This window comes from Gopherus evgoodei, chromosome 3 (assembly GCF_007399415.2).
Source record: "Gopherus evgoodei ecotype Sinaloan lineage chromosome 3, rGopEvg1_v1.p, whole genome shotgun sequence".
Taxonomy (NCBI): Eukaryota; Metazoa; Chordata; order Testudines; family Testudinidae; genus Gopherus; species Gopherus evgoodei.
In genome coordinates this window covers 180,506,562-180,531,496 of record NC_044324.1, presented here as the reverse complement: position 1 = coordinate 180,531,496, position 24,935 = coordinate 180,506,562, and the positions used below count along the sequence as shown (strand labels likewise).

The 24,935-nt window shown below is 42.5% G+C and overlaps 1 protein-coding gene across 10 annotated transcripts in view; it reads right to left on the bottom strand.

The window, feature by feature from the left end:
* Positions 1-24,935, bottom strand: part of LPGAT1 (lysophosphatidylglycerol acyltransferase 1) — a 213,620-nt gene that overhangs the window by 113,041 nt on the left and 75,644 nt on the right. For all 10 annotated transcript variants that reach the window (XM_030557566.1, XM_030557568.1, XM_030557565.1 and 7 more), the window contains one exon: positions 15,574-15,847. In XM_030557566.1, coding sequence (XP_030413426.1) covers positions 15,574-15,847 — 274 coding nt within the window. The remainder of the gene's footprint in view (positions 1-15,573; positions 15,848-24,935) is intronic.

Here is a 24,935-nt window from a genome sequence, read left to right as displayed (position 1 = left end):
CGAATGTTCAAAATAGCCTGCAGGCATTCCATTCATACACAAATCATGTAGAAGTAGGCTACCTTGTGAGAGGTACACACCATGCACTGTTGGTTTTTTCCAAGTAGCTGGACACACAAAAAAAGAATAATCAACAATCAAGGGAATATTTGTTTGGCTAGGAAAGCAAATCAAAAGGAGAAACTAAGTGGGTCTCAATGTACTTTTTCTTCTGAAATAATAGCAGTGGTGAATTTTCATAATTATTTTTTCTCTGTTCTCATTCTTTCAGGATGGGTGGATCCTTCAATTTTCATATCAGTGCCTAGTGATGCCCAAAACTTGGCCTGCGGCAGTGGCTCCCCTTAAGATCTTCCTTTACTGCTCTACCTTCCTCCCACAGAGGACACTGACTGGCTACTATGAGACAGACTCAGTGGGGTTCAAAATTCTCCCTGCTGGTCAAGTCCAAATGCATATTAGTTGAGTTTTAAAGCTGACCATCTGGATCAATCAAATTTTGGGCCCTTCTTTTTCCTTTGTCATTTGGTCTTGACCAGGAGCGGGAATTTTGAACCCCTTGGAATGCATGTCTCCCAGCAGATGATCAGTATTAACCATGGGAATAGGGTAAAGCAACAAAGGAGAGTGTGAAGGGGAGGGGCTGCCTCTGCCTAAGAGTTGGGTGTTATGCCACCATTGGGCTCTGATCTGAAAAGCTAAGAGTCCACCATCCATGGTTAAACTTGAAGGCTACTATTTCTACTTAAAATAGCAGTGGAATTAACTGGGGTGAGCTAACACCTAAAATTACTACAGCTGAAAGAGATTAGACCCAGAACAATTTTACTCTATTGTTTTTCAGCATATTTACTGTGGTTATTTGACAGCACTTTGTACAGAGTTAAGTTTCAATGTGTCGTTGATGGTTAATTGTACTTCCCGTCTTATGCACTAGCATGTTGACATGTGCCTTTCTGAGGGAGCTAATGTGCACACTCATCCCTCAGGCCTGATAAGAGGTTGTTTACCAGCAACGACAGCAGCATAAACGAAACAAATAGATGTGTGAACAGAGAGGAGGGTAGGGGGATGGTTTGGTGTTTTTGCTCTCTGGCTTGCTGAAAAGATCTCCTTCTAATCGTCATCAAGGAAGACAAAAGCCCATATAAATGCTTTTCTTTCCAATTCTTTTTTTTTTTTTAAATAGATCATACTATTTCACAGATATGTATCAGAAATAATATTTTTAAAAAATTAGTGAATTAAAAGACAGTGCAACAGTGTCTATCTTCTGTATAAATTAATTTTTTTCTCTCTTGAGTTCTCTAATAAAGCCATTTCTGAACGTTAAGTAATAAAGATGAACTGGACTACATTTGAAGCCCCTAAGATCTGACTTCAACAAAGACAGAATCAAATGCATAGAAGAAGCCTGTTATCAGAGTCTGCTATACAGGGATTCTTACTCTGCCTTATTTTACCAAAGCAAAGTTCATTGAATTAAGCTCTGGAACGTATATCTTCAGCGAACAATGGGCCCCAAGCTGCCATGACTTGCTAGCTTTTGCTTAGTAATATTCAAATACAGAGACTTCTAAACCAAAGAAAAATAAACCTGAATTCCACCAAAACATTTTTCTGTTTTTAAAACCCGTCAGAGAATCGAGTCCAGTTACTTGAAGAAACATAGCTTTGCAAACAGTTCAGAGAGACAATCTGAAAGGGACTTTTATAGTCCTCCTGAGCATACATCTAAGCACTTGTTTCCTCTGAGAGAAAATCAGTCCCTGGAGAATCAGATTGCTGGTGTATGTGCAGCATGTACTTTACCTATTACACTCTACAGATTCCACTCTCTGGGCAGAGAGCTCCAAGTACAGCATCCTGATGTGGGACACTCTGGATTCCTCAGCAGGGCTGCTTTTATCAGAAGCCAAAATGAACACTTAAATCTTTCTGTATGCAGACAGACAGACAGCACTTCCTTTCTAGCATCAAGGGCTCTCACTCTTAAAGACAACAAGCCATCAAGCGTTGGCACCAATTCCACTAGATATTTTTACTTTTCACTCCTGGGATATAAGTCCTGTACATTCAGTGTGGTTCATTAAAAAATAATGAATAAAGTTTCTCCAGAAAGTGCAATCCAGGTACAAGAGGAACAATTCACTTATACTTACATAATTTAGTACCTAAAGAAACTAAGATATATTTCTACATAGATGTAAGATATAGGATTAAGGTTCTTGGATCAGGTTGAAGAAGAAATAGGATCAGAAGCCTGGAAAAATTCTGTTTGTGTGAAGAGAAATTAGAAAAAAGGGATTGGATATTTTACACAGATGCTAAGAATATCCAGAATTGTTATAATTAATGACAATAAAAATTTTGGATGGAGTTTTGAAATCTTGAGTTTCAGGGTTTAAGCCAATCTCGAACTATTAGAGACCAGATGAGACTTACGTGTGGGGCAGATTATCCCATATCTTCCCACTGTGGGTTCTTGCACCTTTCTCTGAAGCATATGGTTCCAATTGCTGTCAGAGACAGGCTACTTGACTACAGGCGAAATAATGGAACAGCTGACAAGAAACTGAAGAGTTTTAAAGAAGAGCAATATAATTAATGCCAATTAACGTGGGCTTATGGAAAAATAGATGGCAAACTAACTTGATAACTTTATCAGATTACAAGTGTGGTTGATAAAGATAATAATGCTGATGTAAACAGACGTCTGTGACGCATCCGACTTAGTACCACAAAACATTTTGATTGAAAAATTAGAATGATGCAATCAACACTGCACACAATAAATTGATTAAAACTGGCTGATTACTAGGTCTTAAAATGTAATTGTGAACAAAGAATCATCATCAGACAGGGTGTTTCTCTATTGGGGTCCTGCAGGGATAGGTTCTTGACCCTACACTATTTATAAGTGACCTGAAAGAAAACGAAATCAGTAGTAATCAAGTTTGCAGTAGACAAAAATTGAGGGTGTGGTAAATAATGAAGACGGGTTGTCAAGTATAATTCCCAATGCTGTACCTTAGCGTCCAAAATATGGGTACTAGCATGAATTCCCCTAAGCTTAATTACCAGCTTAGATCTGATAGGCTGCCACCAATCAGGATTTAGAGTAGAGCGCCTGATAGACTCTGGTCTCCCCCAAAAACCTTCCCTGGGGGTCCCGAGACCCAAATTCCTTGAGTCTCACAACAAAGGGAAATAAACCATTCCCCTCCACCTCCCTTCTTCCTCCCTGCTCCTTCCCGCCCTGGGAACACTAAGAGATCGCCTGATTCAACTTTTTGAATCACCACACCGAGAGGAGTGTTACCTTCCCCCTCACCCAGAGGCAATACAAGCTGCGTGAATCTAACACAAAGAGAAAAATTTATCCTTCCCTTCTCCCCACCAATTCCCTTGAACCTTAACTAGGAGAAAAAAATAAAACAGGTCTTAAAAGCAAAACTTTTAATAAAAAAAGAAATAAAAAAGTAAAAGGTTTATCTCTGCACTTTAGATGGTAAAAAGTTACAGGGTCTTTCAACTATAAACAATAGAAAGAAACTTTCTCCAGCAGAAACACAATTTAAGCTACTTCCAGCAAGTACACATATGTAAATGAAAAAAAAAACAAATTAAAAAAACTATGACCGCCTTTTCTTACTTACAATTCTGAATAGATAAGAGACTGTAGCAGGAAGATTGGCAGAAACCTGGTTGCAGCTCTAATCCCATCCAGGACCCAGAGAGAACAAAACCAAACCCAAAACCCACCAACAAAGGCTTCCCTCCACGACATTTGAAAGTATCTTGTCTCCTGATTGGTCCTCTGGTCAGGTGTTTGCAGGTCACTGTTTGTTAACCCTTTATAGGTGAAAGAGAGACATTAACCCTTAACTATCTGTTTATGACACGGGTCACTGATGAAGAGCAATCTGGATTGCTTAATAAACTGAGCACAAGCAAATAGCACGCATTTTAATATATCAAAATATAAAGTCATATCTAGGAACAAAGAATGTAGCCCATAATTACAGAATGGGAGAGGGGCTATCCTGGGAAGCAGTGTCTCTGGCAAGGACTTGGAAGGTCATAGTGGTTAATCAGCGGAACATGTGCACCCAGTGCTACTTCTAGTGTGGTCAGAAGGGATAATATGAACCCCTTGAATGAATAAGAGTAGAGAGGTTATATTACTTCTGCATTTGGGACTGGTGTGGCCACTACTGAAATATCATGTCCAGTTCTGGTGTCCACAATTTAAGAAGGATGCTGATTAATTGGAAAGAGTTCAGAGGTGAGCCTTGAGGATGATTAAAGGATTAGAAAAGACATGCCTTATATTGAAAGGCACATTTCTACTTATCTTAAAGAGAAAGCCAAGGGCACGTCTTCACTAGCAACATTAAAGCACTGGCTGCAGCGGCACTTTAACATGGCTGTGTAGTCATGGCATAGCGCTGGGAGAGAGCTCTCCCAGCACTATAAAAATAACCACCTTCAGGAGGGGAATAGTTACCAGCGCTACACTAGCACTTTACAGTGCTGAAACTTGCAGCGCTTAGGGATCTGTTTTTTCACACCCCTGAGCGAGAAAGTTGCAGTGCTGTAAAGTGCCAATGTAGACAACTCCTTTAGGGTTGACTTGATCAGTCTATAAGCTTGTCTGAGCGACCAAATCTTAATTGCATAGGGAAAAATTTAAAAACTAGGTAACTGTGGCCTGTTAGTAGCAACTTGTTGCCTGCACATGATCAGACAATGCAAGAGGCAAAAGGGAACAGCTGTTGTCCTGACAGAAACCAGGATACTGATGCAGTTTTGAAGTTTCTGGTTTGTTTCCACTTAAAATTAATCTCTTAATAGCATTTTGTCATTTTTGCATTGCATAGCATAGCATTTTTGGTGTACTAGTCTCCCTCAACCTTGTTAGTTTATACAAAAAAAAAAAATACACTCACTAAGGAAAGCTCATGAGTGTTCTGATCTTGAGCCTAAAACTTATCAGGTCACATTTCATCCCAAAGAAATATTTCTAGAAAGAAAGAAACAGCTGTGTTCTTTAAATATAAGTAAGCTAGTGCAGAAGACTCTCTTTAAAAGTATTTTGTTTCTCACCTGATTAACTGTATGAAAAGGGACTTTATACATGGACTTATGAGACAGTGCATAATATTTCCTAACAAGCGTCTATAATATTAATGTGACTACAAAGTCAACAGTGTTCATAGAAAGAAAGGAATAAAAGCTATATTATGAAGAAAACACTGCAGTGTATGAAATAGCTACTTTCATTGTAAGTAATGTGCATATTTTAGGGCTAGTCTACACCGGCAATGTTAGAGCACTGCCACCATTTGGCTATGGCAGGTCTGGTTCTCTAGTGTTAGAAACAAGTTGAGATTGTCCCATAGGATCCATTGCCTTCAATTTGAATCTGGGCCATTAAAAAAAAAAATACAGTTGCATTTTCTGAGTGGAAATAACCCCCCTTTTCAATGGACCAGGGCCAGGTTCAACTGCCAAACTCTGTGGCCGAACCTGAACTAAAATCAAACTATAATGCACCAGCTGGTGCTGTTTGTCTATCTTTCAACCTAGTGTTCCTGTAGCCAGTCTGCCGGTCCCAAAGTGTCACAAAAATCCCACTTGTTTTATCACCAGCCAACTGGCAATGCTCCCTGCATACCTCACACAGTGTTAGTTTATAATTTAACATGTATTAGGTTTACAGCATATTCCTGTACACTAACACATGACTAATTACATGACAGTTATTGGCCAGGCATACAGGGGCAGCTGCTGAATAATTCTATAATTAATCAATTTATTGTAAGCTATGTACAACATACATTAAGGATTGGATAGCTTCCTTGGTGCTCCACTCATATTAAAATTTCTCAGAACATTTACTCTGTACACACAAGCATTATATTACCACTTAATATATCTTTATTTTTTATATTTCTTCTAAAATCTACTAAAAAAAGCTAAATAGTGTTTAGACTAATTCCTTATTAAACTGGATTGTAAATATATCTTTATTTTTTATATTTCTTCTAAAATCTACTAAAAAAAGCTAAATAGTGTTTAGACTAATTCCTTATTAAACTGGATTGTAAATTATTTATATCTTATCTATTTTTGAGTTATGTCATTATTACATTGTCATATCAGGTGATCCTGCATGAATAGCTAGCCTAAAATGGGTGAAATTCCATTAGAAGTAGACGGTCAAGGTTACTGGAAAGTCGGTTTTCCTCTAGATTTGATCTGCAAACTCAATATTACACAAGATCATTGATCTCTAGACAAGATTTTTTGTTTACTTGTAAGAAAAATATTAATTTACAAGAACACATTAAGAATTTAATGCTAAACATTCACTTCTTTTAACTAAATATTTTCCATTCTTCAGAAGGATAGCTCCTGCCAGTTAACAGGATAAGTCAAATGGGCAGATATTTAGAAGACAGTAATGTGAACCAGACAATAGCCTCTCATACGGATATAGATTAGGGGAGATTTCACCCTAACCCACATACTTTTTCCATAAAAGATAAAAAGAGCCCTTTTCTCTCCTTTATTTTTAAACAAATACCTAATGTATAATCTACTAAAATATGAAATTCACACACTGCTTCTGTTCTCCCCACCCCTTTTTTATTTCTGTCTTTTCCTCTCTCCACATATCCTTTTTCTGTGCCACTCATTCTCCTTCACTCTGCAACAAATAGGGAAATCAATTTAAAAAATATTCTTCCCCTCCTGCTGCCCTTTACTTAAAAAGCTTCCAAAGGCAAGTGAGAGGGTGCAGGAATGCTGCTCAAGGATTCCTCCAACTAGTTTTTCCCTATTACTCTGCTCTTCTCCCCAAAAAGGACAGACACACAAATACATACACACACACACGCCCCTATCTTCCTCTGAAATTCATCTTTCTGGTGCTCTATTGATGCAGCTCTTAAAAAGGACAGATTTGGTTTTCCAATTAAGTTAATTGCAAAACTTTAACATCAAGAGGAGCAAAATTTAAGCCCTCCAGTGTCCTGAGTTGGCTATTCAATGTACATCTTCCCCTAGAAAAAGAGAGAACACTAACTATATCATACAGTAAGCCCCTGCGGGCATGAGAGAGAGGTCTGATTCTGAACTCAGATGTGTTGCCATTGGACGGGACCCGCCACTGTTTGTTCAAATTTCATCCCACTACACCTCTCCAGTTTCAATGCAGGAACAACAGAGACATAGCACACTGTGGCTAGCACACTTGGATGAGGATGCAAAATGGGAAGGATGAAGGAAAATCTTTATCTCCAACTTCACATCCTAACATCCACCCAGTTCCCCAGCAGTGGGAAATTATGGCTGTGATTTGCTGCATATGGGAATACCTTGATGGCTGATTTAACACCCTTCCTCCCCGCAAAGCATCCTACTGCACAAACAGAACATTACATAAAATTGGCACATTGCCTTATTTTCAGAAATGCTGAGCAGTAACCACTAGTCAATAGGACCTGCAGGTGTTCACCAACTCTGAATGTCAGGCCCTATATGCATTATATTTCAGTCCATGTTCCCCTAAATGTCTCATACTGGCTAGTGACAAGATGTTTACTTGACAGATCAGCAGTTTGAGTAGTTATGTCAAATCCTATGTTCCAAATAAAAGGTACAGTACAGTATAGCTGAACTATTAAGAATGTTTGTAGGAACAGAAAGGGTTAAATTTACTAATAGGAAGCTATTCATTAAATGTTTTCAGAGACCTCCTCTAAGAGACAGATAACAGACCTAAATATTAGTGATATTTCAGAGTGAGAGGTAAATCAGTGTTCCTGTTTACAGGGTTTTCTATATTCTTTGTATTAAACTTTTAATTAACATAAAACAAACATAAGCTTATATAAGTACTCTGTTGTAGAACTAGAAAAGAAGTTTGAGAACAAAAAAAAGTCTTCCTCCTTCCTTAATAGTAACTTATCTGCTTAACAATTACTAGCACTAAGCAGTCCATGAAAATAATCTAAGAGTAGAGTAAGCAATGGAGAACAGCACTATTCAAATATAAAGACAGAAAACTAAAACTAAGACTGAAATAATAAATTAGTTGGCAATGTTACATTCCATAAAGTAATCTATAGAATCATAGAAATGAGAGACTGGAAGGGACCTCAACAGCTCATTTTGTCTGGTCCTCTGCATTGAGGCAGGACTAAGTACTATCCAGACACGGGGTGCTCAAACTTCACTGCACCACAACCCCTTTCTGACAACAAAAATTACTACATGACCCCAGGAGCAGAGATCGAAGACTGAATCTGCCCAAGCCCTGCAAGAGGGTGCCAAAGCCAAAGCTCCACCACCCGGGCTGGAAGGGAGCAAAGCCGAAGCTCCAGGGCTGTAACCTGAGCCCTGCTGCCCAGGGACGAAGTGGGGTTCAGACTTTGGCCCTGGGCCCCAGCAAGTCTAGGCCAGCCCTGATGACCCCATAAAAATGGGGTTGAAACCCACAGTTTGAGAATCGCTGATCTAGATTGTCCCTGACAGATGTTCGTCTAACCTATTCCTAGCTTTCAATGACGGAACCCTCGTTAGGTAATTTGTTCCAGTGCTTAGCTACCCTTACAATTAGGAAGCTTTTCCTAAGGTCTGACCTAAAATCTCCCTGGCTGCAATTTAAGCCCATTACTTCTTGTCCTGTCCTCAATAAAGAGAACAATTTATCATCCTCCTTTTTATAAAAACCATTTATGTACTTGAAGAGAGAGTGTTATATCCCTCCCTCAGTCTTCTCTAGACTAAACAAACCCTATTTTTTCAGTCTTTTCTTGCAGATCATGTTTTCTAGACCTTTAATCATTTTTGTTGCTCTCCACTGAACTTTCCCCAATTTGTCCACATCTTTGCCAAACTGGAGTGCCCAGAACTGGACACAATATTCTAGCTGATGCCTCATCACTGTGGAGTACAGTGGAAGAATTACTTCTTATGTCTTGCTTACAACACTCCTCCTAATACATGGGGGGGGTCGCGAGCTGTCAACTTCCACCCTAACACTGCTTGCCTCCAGCATTTATAATGGTGTTAAATATATTTTAAAAAGTGCGTTTAATTGATTGTGGGGGTTGCACTCAGAGGCTTGCGATGTGAAAGGGGTCAGCAGTAAATAAGTTTGAGACCCACTGTGTTAATACATCCCAGAATGATGTTCCTCTTCCCTCCCCCGCCCACGAACTTTTTTTTTTGGAGGGGGTGCAGCAGTATTACATGGTTGACTCATTTAGTTTGTGATCCACTATAACCTCCAGTTTTACGCAGTACTCCTTCCTAGGAAAAAATTTCCAATTTTGTATTTGTGAAATCAGTAAGCCCTTCCTAAGTATAGTATTTTGCATTTGTTCTTCTTGAACTTCAGCTAGTTATTTCAGACCATTTCTCCAATTTATCAAGATCACTTTTGTCCTCCAAAGTGCTTGTGACACCACCCCCAGCTTGATAACATTCACAAATTTTATACCTGTACTCTCTCTGTCATTTTCTAAATTATTTATTAAGATATCAAATAGAACAGGACCCAGTACAGATTCCTCTGGGACCCCAATCAAAATGCCCTTCCAGCTTGACTCTGAACCATTGCAAACTACTCTGAGTAGTTTCCCCAACCAGTTGTGCACCCACCTTATAGTAACAGAGGAAAGAGTACCAGGTAACAAATGAAGTGAGAATCTGCAATGCTTCCCCTAACAACTGGCAATTTAACCTCAGAACTCACTATTTAGGGAATAAGCTAATGAATAGATTTACAGCATCGGGGAGCCATCTCCAAGTCTGAAAGGTCATAAAATAAAGACACTCCCAACAGCGAAGCTTCCTGAGACAAAACTCCTGACCAGATCCAAGAAGGAAGCAACCAGAGACACTGTGCCTGATGAAACAGGAAGAGTAACTTATCACTAAGAACAGAGCTAGAAGACGACCCTCACAGTTCAGCTGGAGTGCCTGTCACTATCCCCCAATGAATCCTGTTTAGTAACAAAGAGCTGCAAAATCAGACCAGAAATAGGCTTTCACCTGACACACACAACCATAAATACATGTCTATAAATGTCTTTAAAAACAAACAAACAAAAAAAAAAAACCACACACAAACCCTAGATGCATGCCCAGCTGAAGTTTAATTCAGCTGAGACCCATGATATTAGCATTGAAGCTCCTGTTTTGTGATTCTACTTGTAAGAGTAACCTGCCTGCAAACTGAAGTGTGTATTAAAAGCACTTTAGAGAAATTGCAAGTGATGAACTTAAATTAAGGCAACCATTTGCTGATGTATATATCTGTCTCCTTCAGTAACTGTATTCAAACTTATTAACAGCTGATCATTTATGCTGTGCTCAAAATTGCCTGAAGGTTTTCATTGCTTCCTATGAAACCTATGAAAAGTGATGTGTTTTGTTATTTTAGAAAGCAAGGTATTAAACTGATTTTTAGCCACTGGAGAGGGAGTTATGTGTTGTCTTTTATGGTTTAGCTAGTTGTAATAAAATAGATATGTTTGCTTAAAGTCAAAACGTTTAATTTAAAAAGAGCATGAGTGAAAAGATCTTAGCCCCTATATGTTAGTAAGATGGCCACTGAAAATTTACTATTTTATCCATTTTTGTGGTATTGCCCTTACTGCAATTCCAGTCCACTGTTATACATTATTTTAGTTGTAATGCATGTGATTGTAAGGCTGCAAGAAATAATGAACATATTCAAAAATCCTAGTAAGATCTTTAACCTTGTATTACAACTTATAAGAAGCTAGATTGAGCAGTGAATTATCTGGCAAGTCTCTAGGGAGGCAAGTGAGTTCAAACACACAAGAGCAGAAGCAAAACTATGTAGTCCTTTCTAAAAAGCTGTGTAGAAAGGACAACAGCACATTGTCCTATTCAAATAGCTCTCAACAAAGGAAATGATATAAACTTATTTTTCTTAAAAGAAAGCTTAGATGCTAAAAAGAACATTAGAATGTTTTTCTGCATTCATTATTATTTTTAAGCATCGCACAAGGGAGCCTTGAAGGTACATTATATTCTTGTTTATTTTGATGCATAGCAGTAGGTGGGGAAATGTACCAATACTGGGATTTTTGCTTTTCATAAGTGTCTGTGTCCAAGGAGTGGGGAAGAAAACATCAGCCATCTGGGGTGGGGGAGGAAATTTGTAATTTCTCTTAGGAAAGTTTAGCATAGGCAAATGCTCTTTCCCCCATAACAATATTTGTTAAATAAAAATTGGTTTTCCTTTAGATCAGGTCTGCACAACTCGTAAAACGGAAAGGGCCACATTACTCCAAAGAAAACAGCCGAGGGCCGAAACCTCCCAGCCCCGCAGAAACACCCCGCCCCATGGCCGCCCACCCCTGCAGAAACAAACCCTCCTTCCCCAGCGCCACCCCACCAAAACAGCTGTGGGACAAAAAGGAAGGCTGGGAGTAGGGAGGTGATACTTTATTTTAAATCAACTGGGGGCTCCCAGCTGAAGAGGTGGCTGGGAACCCTCAGGGTCAAATTAAAGGGCTCGGCGCCTCAGCGGCTGGGGCAATCCGGCAGGGCCAGCTCTAGGTTTTTTGCTGTCCCAAGCAAAAAAAATTTGGCTGCCCCCCGTTCCAGCCCTGGGCTCCCCCCTGTACCCTCCTGCTGCCCCAGTCCTGGGCGTTCCTCCCACCGACCCACACCACCTGCTGCCCCAGTGCTGGGCTTCCCCCTTTCCTCCCCACCAGTGCCCTCTCGCCACCCCGCTGCTGCCCCAGCCCTGGGTTCCCCCCCACGAGTGCCCCCCCCCACAAAACTCCTGCCACCCTACCCCTGGGTCACTGGTAACTCGCTCCCAGGGCGGGTCGTTCAGCAGGAATTTTGGATGTGCACAAAACACAGACAGGATTGGTTCCCATATGGTTACAGAACTGCAGTAAAGTGGAACAATTTTCAGCTTGTGTGATTGGAGGATATCTGGATGCATATTATAAGACTGTCCTCCATAAATGAGGAAAAGTTGAGGTGCCTTTACTATTCTTTTGTTCCACTTTTTCTTTCTATGGAGAATTTGCCAATGCAATATCACTGTCTTCCTTTTAAACAAACAAAAAGACAATGGCTGTTGAAAATAGCAATTCCAGTCCTAATAAGCATTTCTTGCTCAATTTTATCCTACTTTTTCTACAGCAAGTTACAGTGGATCAGTATATTTGATTTGGGAGAAATGAAGTAACAGCTGCTCAAACTGAGCTTGAGCACTCCTGAATTTTGAGGTGTTCAAATCTGGAAGGCAGGTGCTGGGGGGGGGGGGAAGGGGCTGTGGGCTCCATGGCGAGCATGGCAGCCATGTGTCTGGAGCTGCACGGAGCCAGACACGCTGGTCTGAGCGGCATGGTAAGGGGGCTGGGGGTGGGAGAAGCAGTAGAAGGTTCCGGGGGGCCAGTCAAGGGACAGGGTGCAGGGGGGTTGGATGGAGCAGAGGTTCGGGGGGGGCAGCCATGGGACAGGCAGCAGCTGGATAGGCATGGGAGTCCCAGGGGTTTATTAGGGGACAGGAAGGGGATGGGGTCCTGGTGGAAAGTTGGGGGAGTCTCGGGAGGGGGCAATCGGGGGACAAGGAGCAGCGGCATTTAGATAGGGGGTGGGGTCTTGGGGGGCAGTTAGGGCCAGGGGTCCCAGGAGAGAGGTATTAGGGGACAAGGACCAGTAGTGTTAGATAGGGGGTGGGGGTCCTGGGGGGCAGTTGGGGCAGGGGTCAATCAGCGGCCACGAGCTGGGATTCAAAGGGCTCTGGGCTGCCCGCAGCCACAGGGAGCCCTGAGCCCTTTAAATCCCAGCCGTGGCTGGGAATCTCTGCAGGCAGCCCAAAGCCCTCTGACTCGCGGCCGGGATTTAAAGGGCTCTGGGCTCCCCGCTGCTGTGTGCAGCCCAGCACCCTCTGACTCGCAGCTGCGGCTGGGATTTAAAGGGGTCTGGGCTCCCTGCCACTGAGGGCAGCCCAGAACCCTCTGACTCGCAGCCGCGGCTGGGATTTAAAGGGCTTTGGGCTGCCCACAGAGCACCGTGTGCAGGGGATTTAGAATCCCCCCACGGGCCGCACAGTGAGGCTCCGCAGGCCACATGCGGCCCGTGAGCCGTATGTTGTGCAGGCCTGCTTTAGATCTTCTCAGAGAATTGATTTTGTCTCCATTTTGTATGTAGCCGGAGAGAAGAATGCCAAGTATTAAGGGATGCAATTCACACAGCTCAACTTGCAATTCATTTTAATCAAAACACTTCTGCTATCTGCAAAATAAATATCAATCCCTATCAGTAGGTCATCTCTTCCCATTTCCTAGGTAGGCAAGGTTACTTTCATTAATAGGGTTTCCTCCCAGTCTTCTCTATTTCAATGTATCCTTTTGTATATATTCTTGAAGACCAATCCTCACACTATTTTGGGGGGAAAAAAATAAAAAAAAAAAATCACTGACGTGCCAGGTTTTTATAAAGGAAAGGATGAATCCATACTCTCAAAATTTAGTTATGGTATATAATTCTTTAGGTTCAGTTACAGATACCACTAGTTTCGATATGAAAAAACTCACTGCCTCTACTATGAGTGATGGAAATCCCGTAACTACAGTCAATATAGATCTAAATCCACTGACTGTTTGAAAATGCCAAAAAGCAAACAAAAAACTTAAGTGACCAGACAGATTTAAAGCCACAATTATCAACCCCCACAGCTAGGGCCCTGAGTTACACTGTCACATTATTCCCTCTCCAATGCAAACACTCCAGGACAAAAAAGTATGTATGTATTATTGATTCCTTAGAACTGCTCCACAATAAAACAGATATAAAAACAACCCTTCACATCTCAAGACTCAAAATGAAAAGTTTAATCACAAAAAGTATATGGGATACAGTAAAAGCTGTAGAGTAAAGCAGAAAACATTGGATAAAGATTAAAATGAAACAAACATGACATGATAAGATAATAAAGTTTGCAATAAAAAGTTTTAAAAGCCAGGAGAGAAAAGTGGAAAGTAAAATAATATAAATTTCCTGGGAATACTTGGAGGAGAAGAAAGCAGAGTTTCAGCGGGAAAAAGGAAAATTCTTATCTCATGAACATACACTGATGAAGGAAAACTAGACTGCATACACTGCATGTTGCAATAAAATTCCCATAATGCATCTACCTATCGGAATGGGGGAAAATTGCAAGTATGACATTTGTGGCATTATCAAAGATAGGAGGAAAAAAAGACAGACTCTTAAAAGGCAACCTAGTGGAGGGAGGGAGAAAGGGATTGGGGGAGAGGTGTTTGAGATCTTTTATATAAGAGGGATGGGGAAAAGATAGATTACTTTTTCTATTATTCACTTCCCCAACACAAAGCTGAAGGGAGAAAACTACTCCAATAAATCAGTTATTAATGGAGGGAACCAATGAAGCAGTTGGATTTATAAGGGTCAGATCCAAGTATTCTGGAACAAAAACTCTGCATTCAAGTTCCTGAATACAGCACAGAGAGGAAATAGATGGTATCAGAAGAGGAATCTTAAAGCAGAAAGATTGAAACAATCTAGAAGGTCTTTCTTATTAGAAGACGGTTGTTAATGGCTATTCAAAACACAGCCATTTAAGGAGTGTCTCTCTTACCTAGTTTTCTTTCTAGAGATAAGGAAGATGCCATGTTTGTGATAAATTTTAACAGTAAAAGTGTGATGTTTATGGATCCTACATCTCAGTGTCCGCGGAGTACTGCCTCTTCCTATAATCACCTCTAGGTGCTCTCTATGAAAATTAAAAGCAGCTGGGTGATTCCAGAATAGTATGATAGTTGGTATGACAAAAACACGTATGATTAATTTGTTCGCTGTGGAAGGATTTGATGCAATTTTGCTGCAAAAGTGCTACTATTATCCTACTTAAAATTATATATGAAGAGAAAACCATGACTATAAAGAGAAGTCCTGATTCTAGTCACCTCCTGATCGCTATATTGAGCGGGGTTCCATCATGAACACTGAGTGTCAGAGCTGCTGCATCTTGGTTCTTCAATCTGTTAACATCCCTTGTAAACTCCCTACTTAACAATATTTTAAAATTAGCCACTTGCATACAACATACCAAAGATGTTATGTACTGTTACCTATGACACACATTCCAAACCAGCAGACTATATAATTTCATCTGAGAGTAGGGAATTAGTGGAGTGAATCTCCATACATCAGGTTGGGCATTCAAATACCACTATGATGGGTGCAGAGTATAAAGATCTAACTAGAACAGAAAGTTTCAGAATACAACCAAAAATATCTTTCAAGTTCCAGAAATAAAAGGACTGAAACCAAAGTGTAAATACTAAGAAATTTTTAAAAATATTATGGTCAACCAATGCTTAAAATAATTAGGATCTCAGCATATTTTGAAGATTTCACACATTCAGGTACTGATCTGACTGGAAAAGACCTCTAACTCAAAGCATCATGAAGTTTTAATTAATAACTACGTATTCACGTTGAACATTAGCTATTTGGAGATTTCATAACAATTCCTACCTGCTACCATCGCATCTCCACCTGCAGGGATTCCATTTTCTTGCTGAGCTACAAGTGATTTCAGAATAACTTGTGTTGCTCCCAGTCTTGGCAGGGTTACATGTGTAAGAAATGGCAAATTGTTTTTCTTGGCAAATGCCTGGCTTGTTTCCCTCCTTTTCCTAAGAAAGCCGCCCTCTGGAAACAGTACAATCCACTTCCGGTCACGGCTCCTGTAATGTTTGTCTAGGTGCTCCTTTAGGAGCACAAGCTGCTGGTCACGGTGAGCTTTTCCCTGGGAGGGTGAGGATAGAGAAAGGTTAGTGATATTTTAAGTAGTCTTAAAAATCTAAGCATATTTTTAAAAATTCTAAAAACTTGTCAATTAAAATAATGTTTAAACTGTCTTTTCTCAGAGAGCTACATATACCTCTACCTCAATATAATGTTGTCCTCAGGAGCTAAAAAATCTTACCATGTTATAGGTGAAACCGTGTTATATTGATCTTGCTTTGATCCACCAGAGTGCACAGTCCTGCCCCCCCATAGCACTGCTTTACCGCGTTCTAGCCGAATTCATCTTATATCGGATCGTGTTATATCAAGGTAGCAGTGTAATAAAACTTCAATGCCAACATAAATGCTATTTTCCCAAAGGCACTCACTGATGGTCAACTCAATGCCACCCTCAAAAGGAATGAAGAGAGGTTTTCAAGAGAGTGTGTAAAACTGCCGTTCTGACCAGGTCTCTTTTTTTAAGTTTAATCTTTAAAGTGCAGTTATACTGTTAAAAAGGGATTCCATATAACATAATAAATGTGGAACCCCAGAACATTATCTGTTAATGGTCCTCTGATCAAATTTGCCCAAGTCTACATGTTAAAAAAAAAAAAAAAAAAAAAGCTTTTATTGCCACTGCAAACTCAACTTGGAATCCAAGAGTCAAGATGGTTCACACACCACCTCTCATAACAAAGTGGTTTCAAGACAAAACTCTGTCCTCACTGCATGCACCCTTGTGCAATACCATTATCTTCAATATAAAGTGGTGGGACAAGTTCTTCAGTACTGCTCTCTCTTCTTCAGTAGGGTTAGAGAGGTTTAACTGAGACTAGAATTTAATTCTGTTGATAGCATACAAGCCAATCACAGAACTCTTCCCATTCTCCCATAGATGTGCTCCCTGAATGTATTGCTTATTTGTTTGTTAAAGCTAGCAGTTATGACACCAGGGAAAGATACTATTTTTAAATAGGATTAGAACTGCACTGTAAAATGAGGGCATTCCCCCCCTCGGTCATGGTTTTAAAGAGTAGGTTTGCAATATGTATAAATGTACCAACATTCAGCATTTATAAAGTAGGTTTTTGATCAACTGAAAGAAGAAATAAAATAAAAACTAGAGGTATTCATTTTAAATAACGTAAAAGTTCGCCAAGAAAAAAAAAAGTTCCTTTCTTAAAAAGAAACAAGTAATTTGAAATTAATTTCTATAATATAAAATACGGCAATTATATGAGAAATTTCAATTAGGAGGAATTTCCTGAAAACATCCAGGCCAGCAAGCATAAACATTCATATTATTATTTCTAAACACGACTGCTGTTAGACGAGAGGGAGGAGCCACAAGCTACATTTTGGCATTCTATAGAGGTAGGCAGCTACTGGCACAGATTCATTTTTTGGTGTGTGATCTGAAATTATGTTTTGTTATCTGTTCTATCTAGAAGACAAGAGTCTGATTTGCATACAGCTCTAAATAAATTCCTTGCTAACCTCTGCAGCTATCTAAGACAAGTCATTCCTTTTGTCCCCAAAAAAGACTACACCATTAACCCAAAGCATTACTCAGGACAACAAGATATTAGAAGAGTGAAAAGTTGGCACCAAGGTAGCTAGTCTGGAGACTCTGGTAGTTATTAAACCTGAAGTGGTAAGTAAAAAATGACTGTGCTTCTGCCCTTTACTACTATTGTTTGATATATTAATACAGTCTCAAAGTGCCCTTTAAAAAAAGGGGGGGGGGTTAAGATACAAAATATCAAGTCCTGACTTCCTCTTTTTGAGTAGAAGAGTGGGGAAGTAAAGTTACGATAGAAGTCTGGGGCCAAATCTTACAAACCCTCACTCATTAAGAGCCCCCTGGAATCATATGACTCCTTCATGTGAATGAGGACTTGTAGGTCTGGGCTCTTCAGCTGCAATTCTCTCAATCCTCAACTGATGTAAGAGGTCACGATGAGCAGGTTCTATGGCACAGATTTGCAGCTGGTGTAAAATGACATGGCTAAATTGGAGTCAATGGACCTAATCATTTTACACTGTTGAGAATTTGGCCCTATATCTCAGTTATACCAGAACCCAAAGATACAATTGTATACAGGGCTTTGGAGTGGAGCCCAGAGCTGGAGCACGGAGCAGCTCCGGAGCAGTGGAGCTGCAGGTTTTTGCCTGGAACTGGAGCAGAGCTGGAGCACAGCTCCAAAGTCCTGCTTGTATGTACATGATCTATTAACCATTTTAATTTTCTTCCTCTTTTCCCTTATAAATAAACCTTTATCTTTTAGTTACCAAAGGATTGGCAACAGTGTATTTATTGGGTAAGATCTGAGTTATATATTGACCTGGCTATGTGGCTGATCTCTTGAGATCAGAAGAACCCTTTGTTTAATAAAATTGGTTTTCAAAGTCTAGTGTTTGGGTGGTGTTACGTGCCTGGATGCTCTGCAAGGACGAGGCCCACATACACGGTGAATTAATTGGCTTTAATGAAGGTAATGTGACACACCCACAACAGGGACTCCAAGCATTGCCGTCACTGGGATGGGGAATCCAGCACATGAAGGAGCTCGGCCTGGTATGGAGTCCGAATACGCAATCAATGGCCTGCGGCAATTACAGCATCATGCTAATACTATGCAAAGCAGCACATACATATGCAATTTGGGGCTTTCCATCAGCAATGGCCGCCCCCCTTGGCCTATGGCCAAGGGCTTTCTGCAGTTCCTCATAAACACCGGGCTTCCCAGGCAAGGCAGTTCTAACCGGCTGGAAGCAGCATCTGCTGGCACACCGTGTCCTATAATAACCTGCCACTGAGAAAGCGAAAAGCCCTAGCTAGGCCGTGACAAAGTCTTCCGGAGTCCCCTACAGGTGGTAAAATAATGCATAGGTGCCGACTTCCCCTCTGCCCGGTGGGTGTTCGACCTCTCCACCCCTGCCTCTTCCCGTCCCTGCACTGCCCTCGACCTGTCCCCACTGCACCCACTTCCCCAAAGTCCCCACTTCACCTCTTCCCCTTAGTGCGCTGTGTCCCCGCTCCTCCCCCTCCCTCCCAGAAAGTCCTAAGCGCCGCCAAACAGCTGTTAGGTGGCAGGAGGCCGGAAGCGCTGGAAGGGAGAAGGAGGGAGGAACGGGGACACAGCACGCTGGGGGGCGGGGGGAGGAGGAGGTGAGGGGAGGGGGAGCTTGGCTGCCGGTGGGTGCGGAGCACCCGCTAATTTTTCCCTGTGGGTGCTCCAGCCCTAGAGCACCCACGGAGTTGGCGCCTATGAAATAAGGGCTCGAATGTCTAAGGTGACAGCATTTTTGACTTGTTGTTAACCAGTGTGGTAAGACAGAAGTTTACTTTTGTTACTATCTTGGTACAGTCATGATAGAATAACCACCAGTTTTGGGGTGAATCTGCCATATTTCTCTGCAGTTTGTCCTGAATCTCACATCCTCAGCTGTGACCCACTGAGGCATGGTGATGGGGCAGTATGGAAAAAGGTGACTTATTATAAGATATTTCTGCATAGATTTTGAAATCACAAGGTTCCAAACTTGCCTGTACTTTAAAAATACTCACCAGATTGCTTCTTAAATACTGCTTTGTTCAGGAAGCATGCAACAGGTGATTATCTCCTAATTTGCCAAGCCACTACACACACTCCATAAAGTTTACATGGCCCCAAATGAGTCTGGTAACAAAAAGTGGATCGCATACAAGGAACTTGGAAAGATCGGAGGCCATGGTTACACTGGAGAGTTGCAGCGCTGGTGATGGGGTTACAGAGCTGCAACTCAGTCTGTGTCCATACTTGCAAAGCACAGCCAGCGCTGCAACTCTCTGGTTGCAGCGCTGGCTGTACACCTGGTCTGCCTAGGGTGTAGCGATTCCAGCGCTGGTGATGCAGCGCTGGTCATCAAGTGTGGACACCAACAGCGCTTTTATTGGCCTCCAGGGTATTAGGAGGTATCCCAGCATACCTTTTCAGCCACTCTGCTCATCGTTTCACACTCCACTGCCCTGGGCTCAGGTGACCCGCCCTTTAAATGCCCTGGGAATTTTAAAAATCCCCTTCTGTTTGCTCAGCCAGGTGTGGAGTGCAATCAATCAATCAATCAGTGACCATGTCTCCATGCCCCAAACGAGCCCCAGCATGGAACGCTTCTGAGCTGCAGGACCTCATCAGTTTTTGGGATGAGGAAGCTGTGCAATCACAGCTGCGCTCCAGCCAGAGAAATTATGATACCTATGGGCAGATATCAAAGTCCTTGCTGCTAAGGGGCCATGAATGGGACGCGTTGCAGTGCAGGGTAAAAGTAAAGGAGCTGCGCAGTGCCTATTGCAAAGCCCGTGAGGGAAATCGCCGCTCAGGAGCTGCCCCCACGACCTGCCGTTTTTACAAGGAGCTGTATGCCATACTTGGGTGTGACCCCACTGCCAATCCGAGGAGCACGAAAGAGAGTTCAGAGCAGGGAGAAGTGGGGGAGGGTGTAGAGGAAGCCGAGAGTCAGGCTACTGGGGTGGAGGGAGACACCCCAGAGTCCCGGCAGGCATGCAGCCAGGAGCTCTTCTCAAGCCAGGAGGAGGCTAGCCAGTCGCAGCAGCTGGAACTTGTTGGTGAAGAAGAAGCAGAGGAGCGTGTTCCCGGTAAGCAGATTTTATTTTTAGGATGGAAATGTTTTGGGAAAGGAGGGTGGGGGTTATGGCTGCCTGCATGCATGCCTAAATGTGGAACAGCCCATTGATTTGGTCTATCACGTCTCTGTAATCGGCCTCGGTAATCTCTTGAAAAGTTGCAGCCAGAGCGTGGGCAATGTGCTTGCGCAAGTTTAAAGGGAGAGCCACCGTGGTCCTTGCCCCGGTCAGGTTAACTCGTCCGTGCCACCCAGCGAGGGGTGGGGGGGCCATTGCTGCACACAGGCAAGCTACATAGGGACCAGGGCGGAATCCACATTGCTGTAGAAGACCCTCCCTCTCTTGCCAGGTAAAACGCAGCAGTGATATATCTGGCAGTAGAAAATCCTGTTGAGAATGTAGGGATAGTGTTTAGTGCAGGTCCCTGCTCTCTGCTCTCCCCAGTGCAGGTCCCTGCTCTCTGCTTTCCCCAGTGCACAGAAACCCCAGTGAGCCCTCAGGCAGTTCCCCTTCCCAGGTGAAGTCGTGGCAGAAACACTCACCCCATTGCTTGCCATGCCTTCGCTGCCGTGGCCTCTCTGTGCTATGTTAGGTACGTGGGAATGATGCTACAAAAAGTCTACAAACTCCTTCACTGTGTGATAATAAACAATGTAGCCTCTGTGTATTAAATGTTTCTATTTATGTTTTTTTAAGTGACCTTGAATAATCCAGCACTATCACCGCCTGCCCGACGGTTACAGAACTTGAGGAAAAATCCTCGAAAATCAAAAGAAGATTTGATCAAAGCAGTTATGAATCAGTAAGCCAGAGAGAGTAAGATGATGCAGGAATGGAGAGAGAAAATGCATGAGTGAAGGCAAACACAAAAGCAGGAGAAAGGAATTGGCTACCAAGAAAAGCACAAAGCAGCTGATAAGCCTCCTGGCTCGCCAAATTGACTGTATGCAGTCTCTCGTAGCCATGCAGGCAGATCAGTACCATGGTAACCTCCACCCCTCCCAAAGCTCTCTCTCTTGTTCCCCAGTATTTGCACAAAACACCTTTCTCCAGCAGCCTGTTTCTTACCACCCCCAGCTGCCCCCAACACCTGTATGATCACCTACCAGCCCTGATAACTGCAACCCTTACCCTATGCACTCAACCCCCATCACGATGCAGCATAATAATCCTGAAGTGCAGCAGACACTGAACAGCAATCCAAGCAGGACATATTCATACCTCTGAATGTACAGTCCACCACCCTACCCCCCTGCCCTCTTATGTACTGTATTTTTAATAAATGATTTCTTGGCTTAAAACATTTTTTATTATTGAAGAAAGTGATAAATACTGTACCCCAAGGGAAAAACGGGCACAGCAAAGGCACCAAACATTACTGTTGGCTTTCAGCCTCAAATTGCTCCCTTAAGGCATCCCTAATCCTTGAAGCCCTTTGCTGGGCCTCTCTAGTAGCCCTGCTCTCTGGCTGTGCAAATTCAGCCTCTAGGCATCGAACCTCGGAGGCCCATTCCTCACTGAATCTTTCACCCTTCCCTTCACAAATAGTATGGAGGGTACAGCACGCGGATATAACAGCGGAGATGCTGCTTTCCCCCAAATCTAGCTTCCCGTAAAGACACCTCCAGCGCACCCTTAAACGGCCAAAAGCACACTCCACAGTCATTCTGCACCAGCTCAGCCTGTAGTTGAACCGGTCCTTGCTCCTGTCAAGCTTCCCTGTATACGGTTTCATGAGCCATGGCATTAAGGGGTAAGCGGGGTCTCCAAGGATCACCGTGGGCATTTCGACGTCCCCTACTGTGATCTTGCGGTCTGGGAAAAAAGTCCCGGCCATCAGCTTCCTGAACAGGGCACTGTTCCGAAAGATGCGTGCATCATGCACCTTTCCAGGCCATCCTGAGTAAATGTCAGTGAAACGCCCACGGTGATCCACAAGCGCTTGAAGAACCACGGAGAAATACCCCTTGCGATTAATGTACTCTGATGCCAGGTGGGGTGGTGCCAGAATAGGAATATGCGTCCCATCTATTGCCCCTCCACAGTTAGGGAAACCCATTTGTGCAAAGCCATCCACACTGTCCTGCACGTTTCCCAGAGTCACAGTTCTTCTTAGCAGGGTGCGATTAATGGCCGTGCAAACTTGCATCAACACTATTCCAACGGTGGACTTTCCCACTCCAAACTGGTTCGCCACCGATCGGTAGCTGTCTGGAGTTGCCAGCTTCCAGATCGCAATAGCCACCCGCTTCTCCACTGGCAGGGCAGTTCTCAATCTCGTGTCCCTGTGCCGCAGGGTAGGGGCGAGCTCAGCACACAGTCCCATGAAAGTGGCTTTTCTCATCCGAAAGTTCTGCAGCCACTGCTCGTCATCCCAGGCTTGCAGGACGATGTGATCCCACCACTCAGTGCTCATTTCCCGAGCCCAAAGGCGGCGTTCCACGGTGCTGAGCACGTCCGTTACTGCCACAAGCAATTTAGTGTCTTGCGCGTCAGGCGAATCAATATCATCGTCTGACTTCTCACTGTCACTTTGCAGCTGAAGGAATAGCTCCACTGCCATGCATGATGTGCTGGCAACATTCATCAGCAAGGTCCTCAGCAGCTCAGGCTCCATTTGTAACAGAAATCGCGCTGCAGACTCACAAAGCCACCAAACTGCTTGGAATGTGTAGCAAAGCACCACGGGGTGTTGGAACAGGAAGCGGAAAGAAAGACTCGCACCCTTCCGACAAGCCACAGCGCCAAAATGGGACGAGGTACTCTGTGGGATAGCTGCCCACCATGCATCACTCCCAACAGCGCTGCAAATGCTGCAAATGTGGCCACACTGCAGCGCTGGTAGCTGTCAGTGGGCCACACTGCAGCGCTGGCCCTACACAGCTGTACGAACACAGCTGTAACTCCCAGTGCTGCACAAATGCAAGTGTAGCCATACCCTGACTTCTAAAACAACTCCTCAGGGATATGGATGGAACAACATCCAGCAAGCACTGGATGCTCTCAGATACCATCAGACTAGACGACCTGAAAAAGCTGTGATTTGGGGAGGACCATTCGGAAGACTTAAGTAGCGGCTAAGTAGTAGAGAAAAGTAAACTGATGGTAAGGCCACAAAAGCAGTGAAAGTCCTTGAAACAGACACTCCTTTTTCTGCTAGACTGTTAAAATGGACAGCTGAACTAAGCTTAGGCCATTGCTTTAGGATCTGCATTCTTCCAGCTGGTGACTAGCAGTCCTGTAGCACAAGCAATAGTCTTGATCTTTTGTGCAGGGCGAGCAGGAGTGTAACAAAAACCCATTGTATCATAGTTCCTTGAGGGTACCATGAATCTTGCAATCCCGGGGGGGGGGAGGAGGGGACACGGTGGAGTTAGAAAATGAAGTTTACACTAGTAGCAAGACAGTCATTAGGTGAAAAAAGAACGCTAGCCACCCCCTTTGAAAAACAAACACACACTCTAGTTACTTCAAGTAAACCTGTTCATGAGAGGGAGGGAGGGGAGGGGAGTTCATTTTTATTATGATGATGCCATGATCAAGGCTCCAAGAAGATAATAGGGGGTTTTGTAGCTACTTTTGCAATGAAGAATATTGAGTGACAGTGATGTATATGCCCATCAGAAAAACAATTACAAAAGAAAAACATGCCTTTCTCTTTCACTGTTAATACTCAGATTCCAGATAGCATAAATCTCTGATTAATGAAAATTTGAGGTCTGCAATACCATAACCTTTTATAGAGGGCAAACCATTGTTTTTGCAGCTTAATAATCTTTTAATTTAAAGTTCAAATACACATTAGTTACATTAGGTAGACGGAAGGGCCACAAAAACACATCCAAAAATATCCTAAAATGTATATCCTATTAACAAATCTGCAGTTGCCCTTTAGCATATATAACTCATTATTTATTTTGTACGTGTGCTAAATGTAAGTAAATACAAGAAATAGATAGAAAGCAATTGATATTTTAAAACATGTCAGGTTCCGTTCTTCTCTCAGATGCAAGAGCACCATCATGTAACTAAAGGTCATCCACAAAGCAGAATAGGCCCACCACTGGAGGTTGTTATTTTAATATGTAATAGTGCCTGTAATTTACTAAGCACCCCTCTAATCTCCTAACTGAAAATCTGGCCTGAAATTTATATTTTTTTCAAACAAATCCTCAGTCACTCTGTTTTAAATACAGATTAGCCTCTTTCCTTAAAGTTACAATATCCCAATTAACCTCCACCTGCCTCCCCCCTCCCTAACCCAGACAAATAAAAATAAAGGAGGAGGGAGAAATGTGTATTCTGAATGTCATACTTTGCATAACCAGAATCAGATCAATGTTAGCTACCAAACCTTTTTTACAATTTTCTTATTCTTGGAGGATTGTTTGCTCTGCATTTAAGAAATGAAGAATACAGAAAATCTCAGTAATCATTTCTCTGTCAGTTTTTGGGATAACATAGCCAAACAAACAAG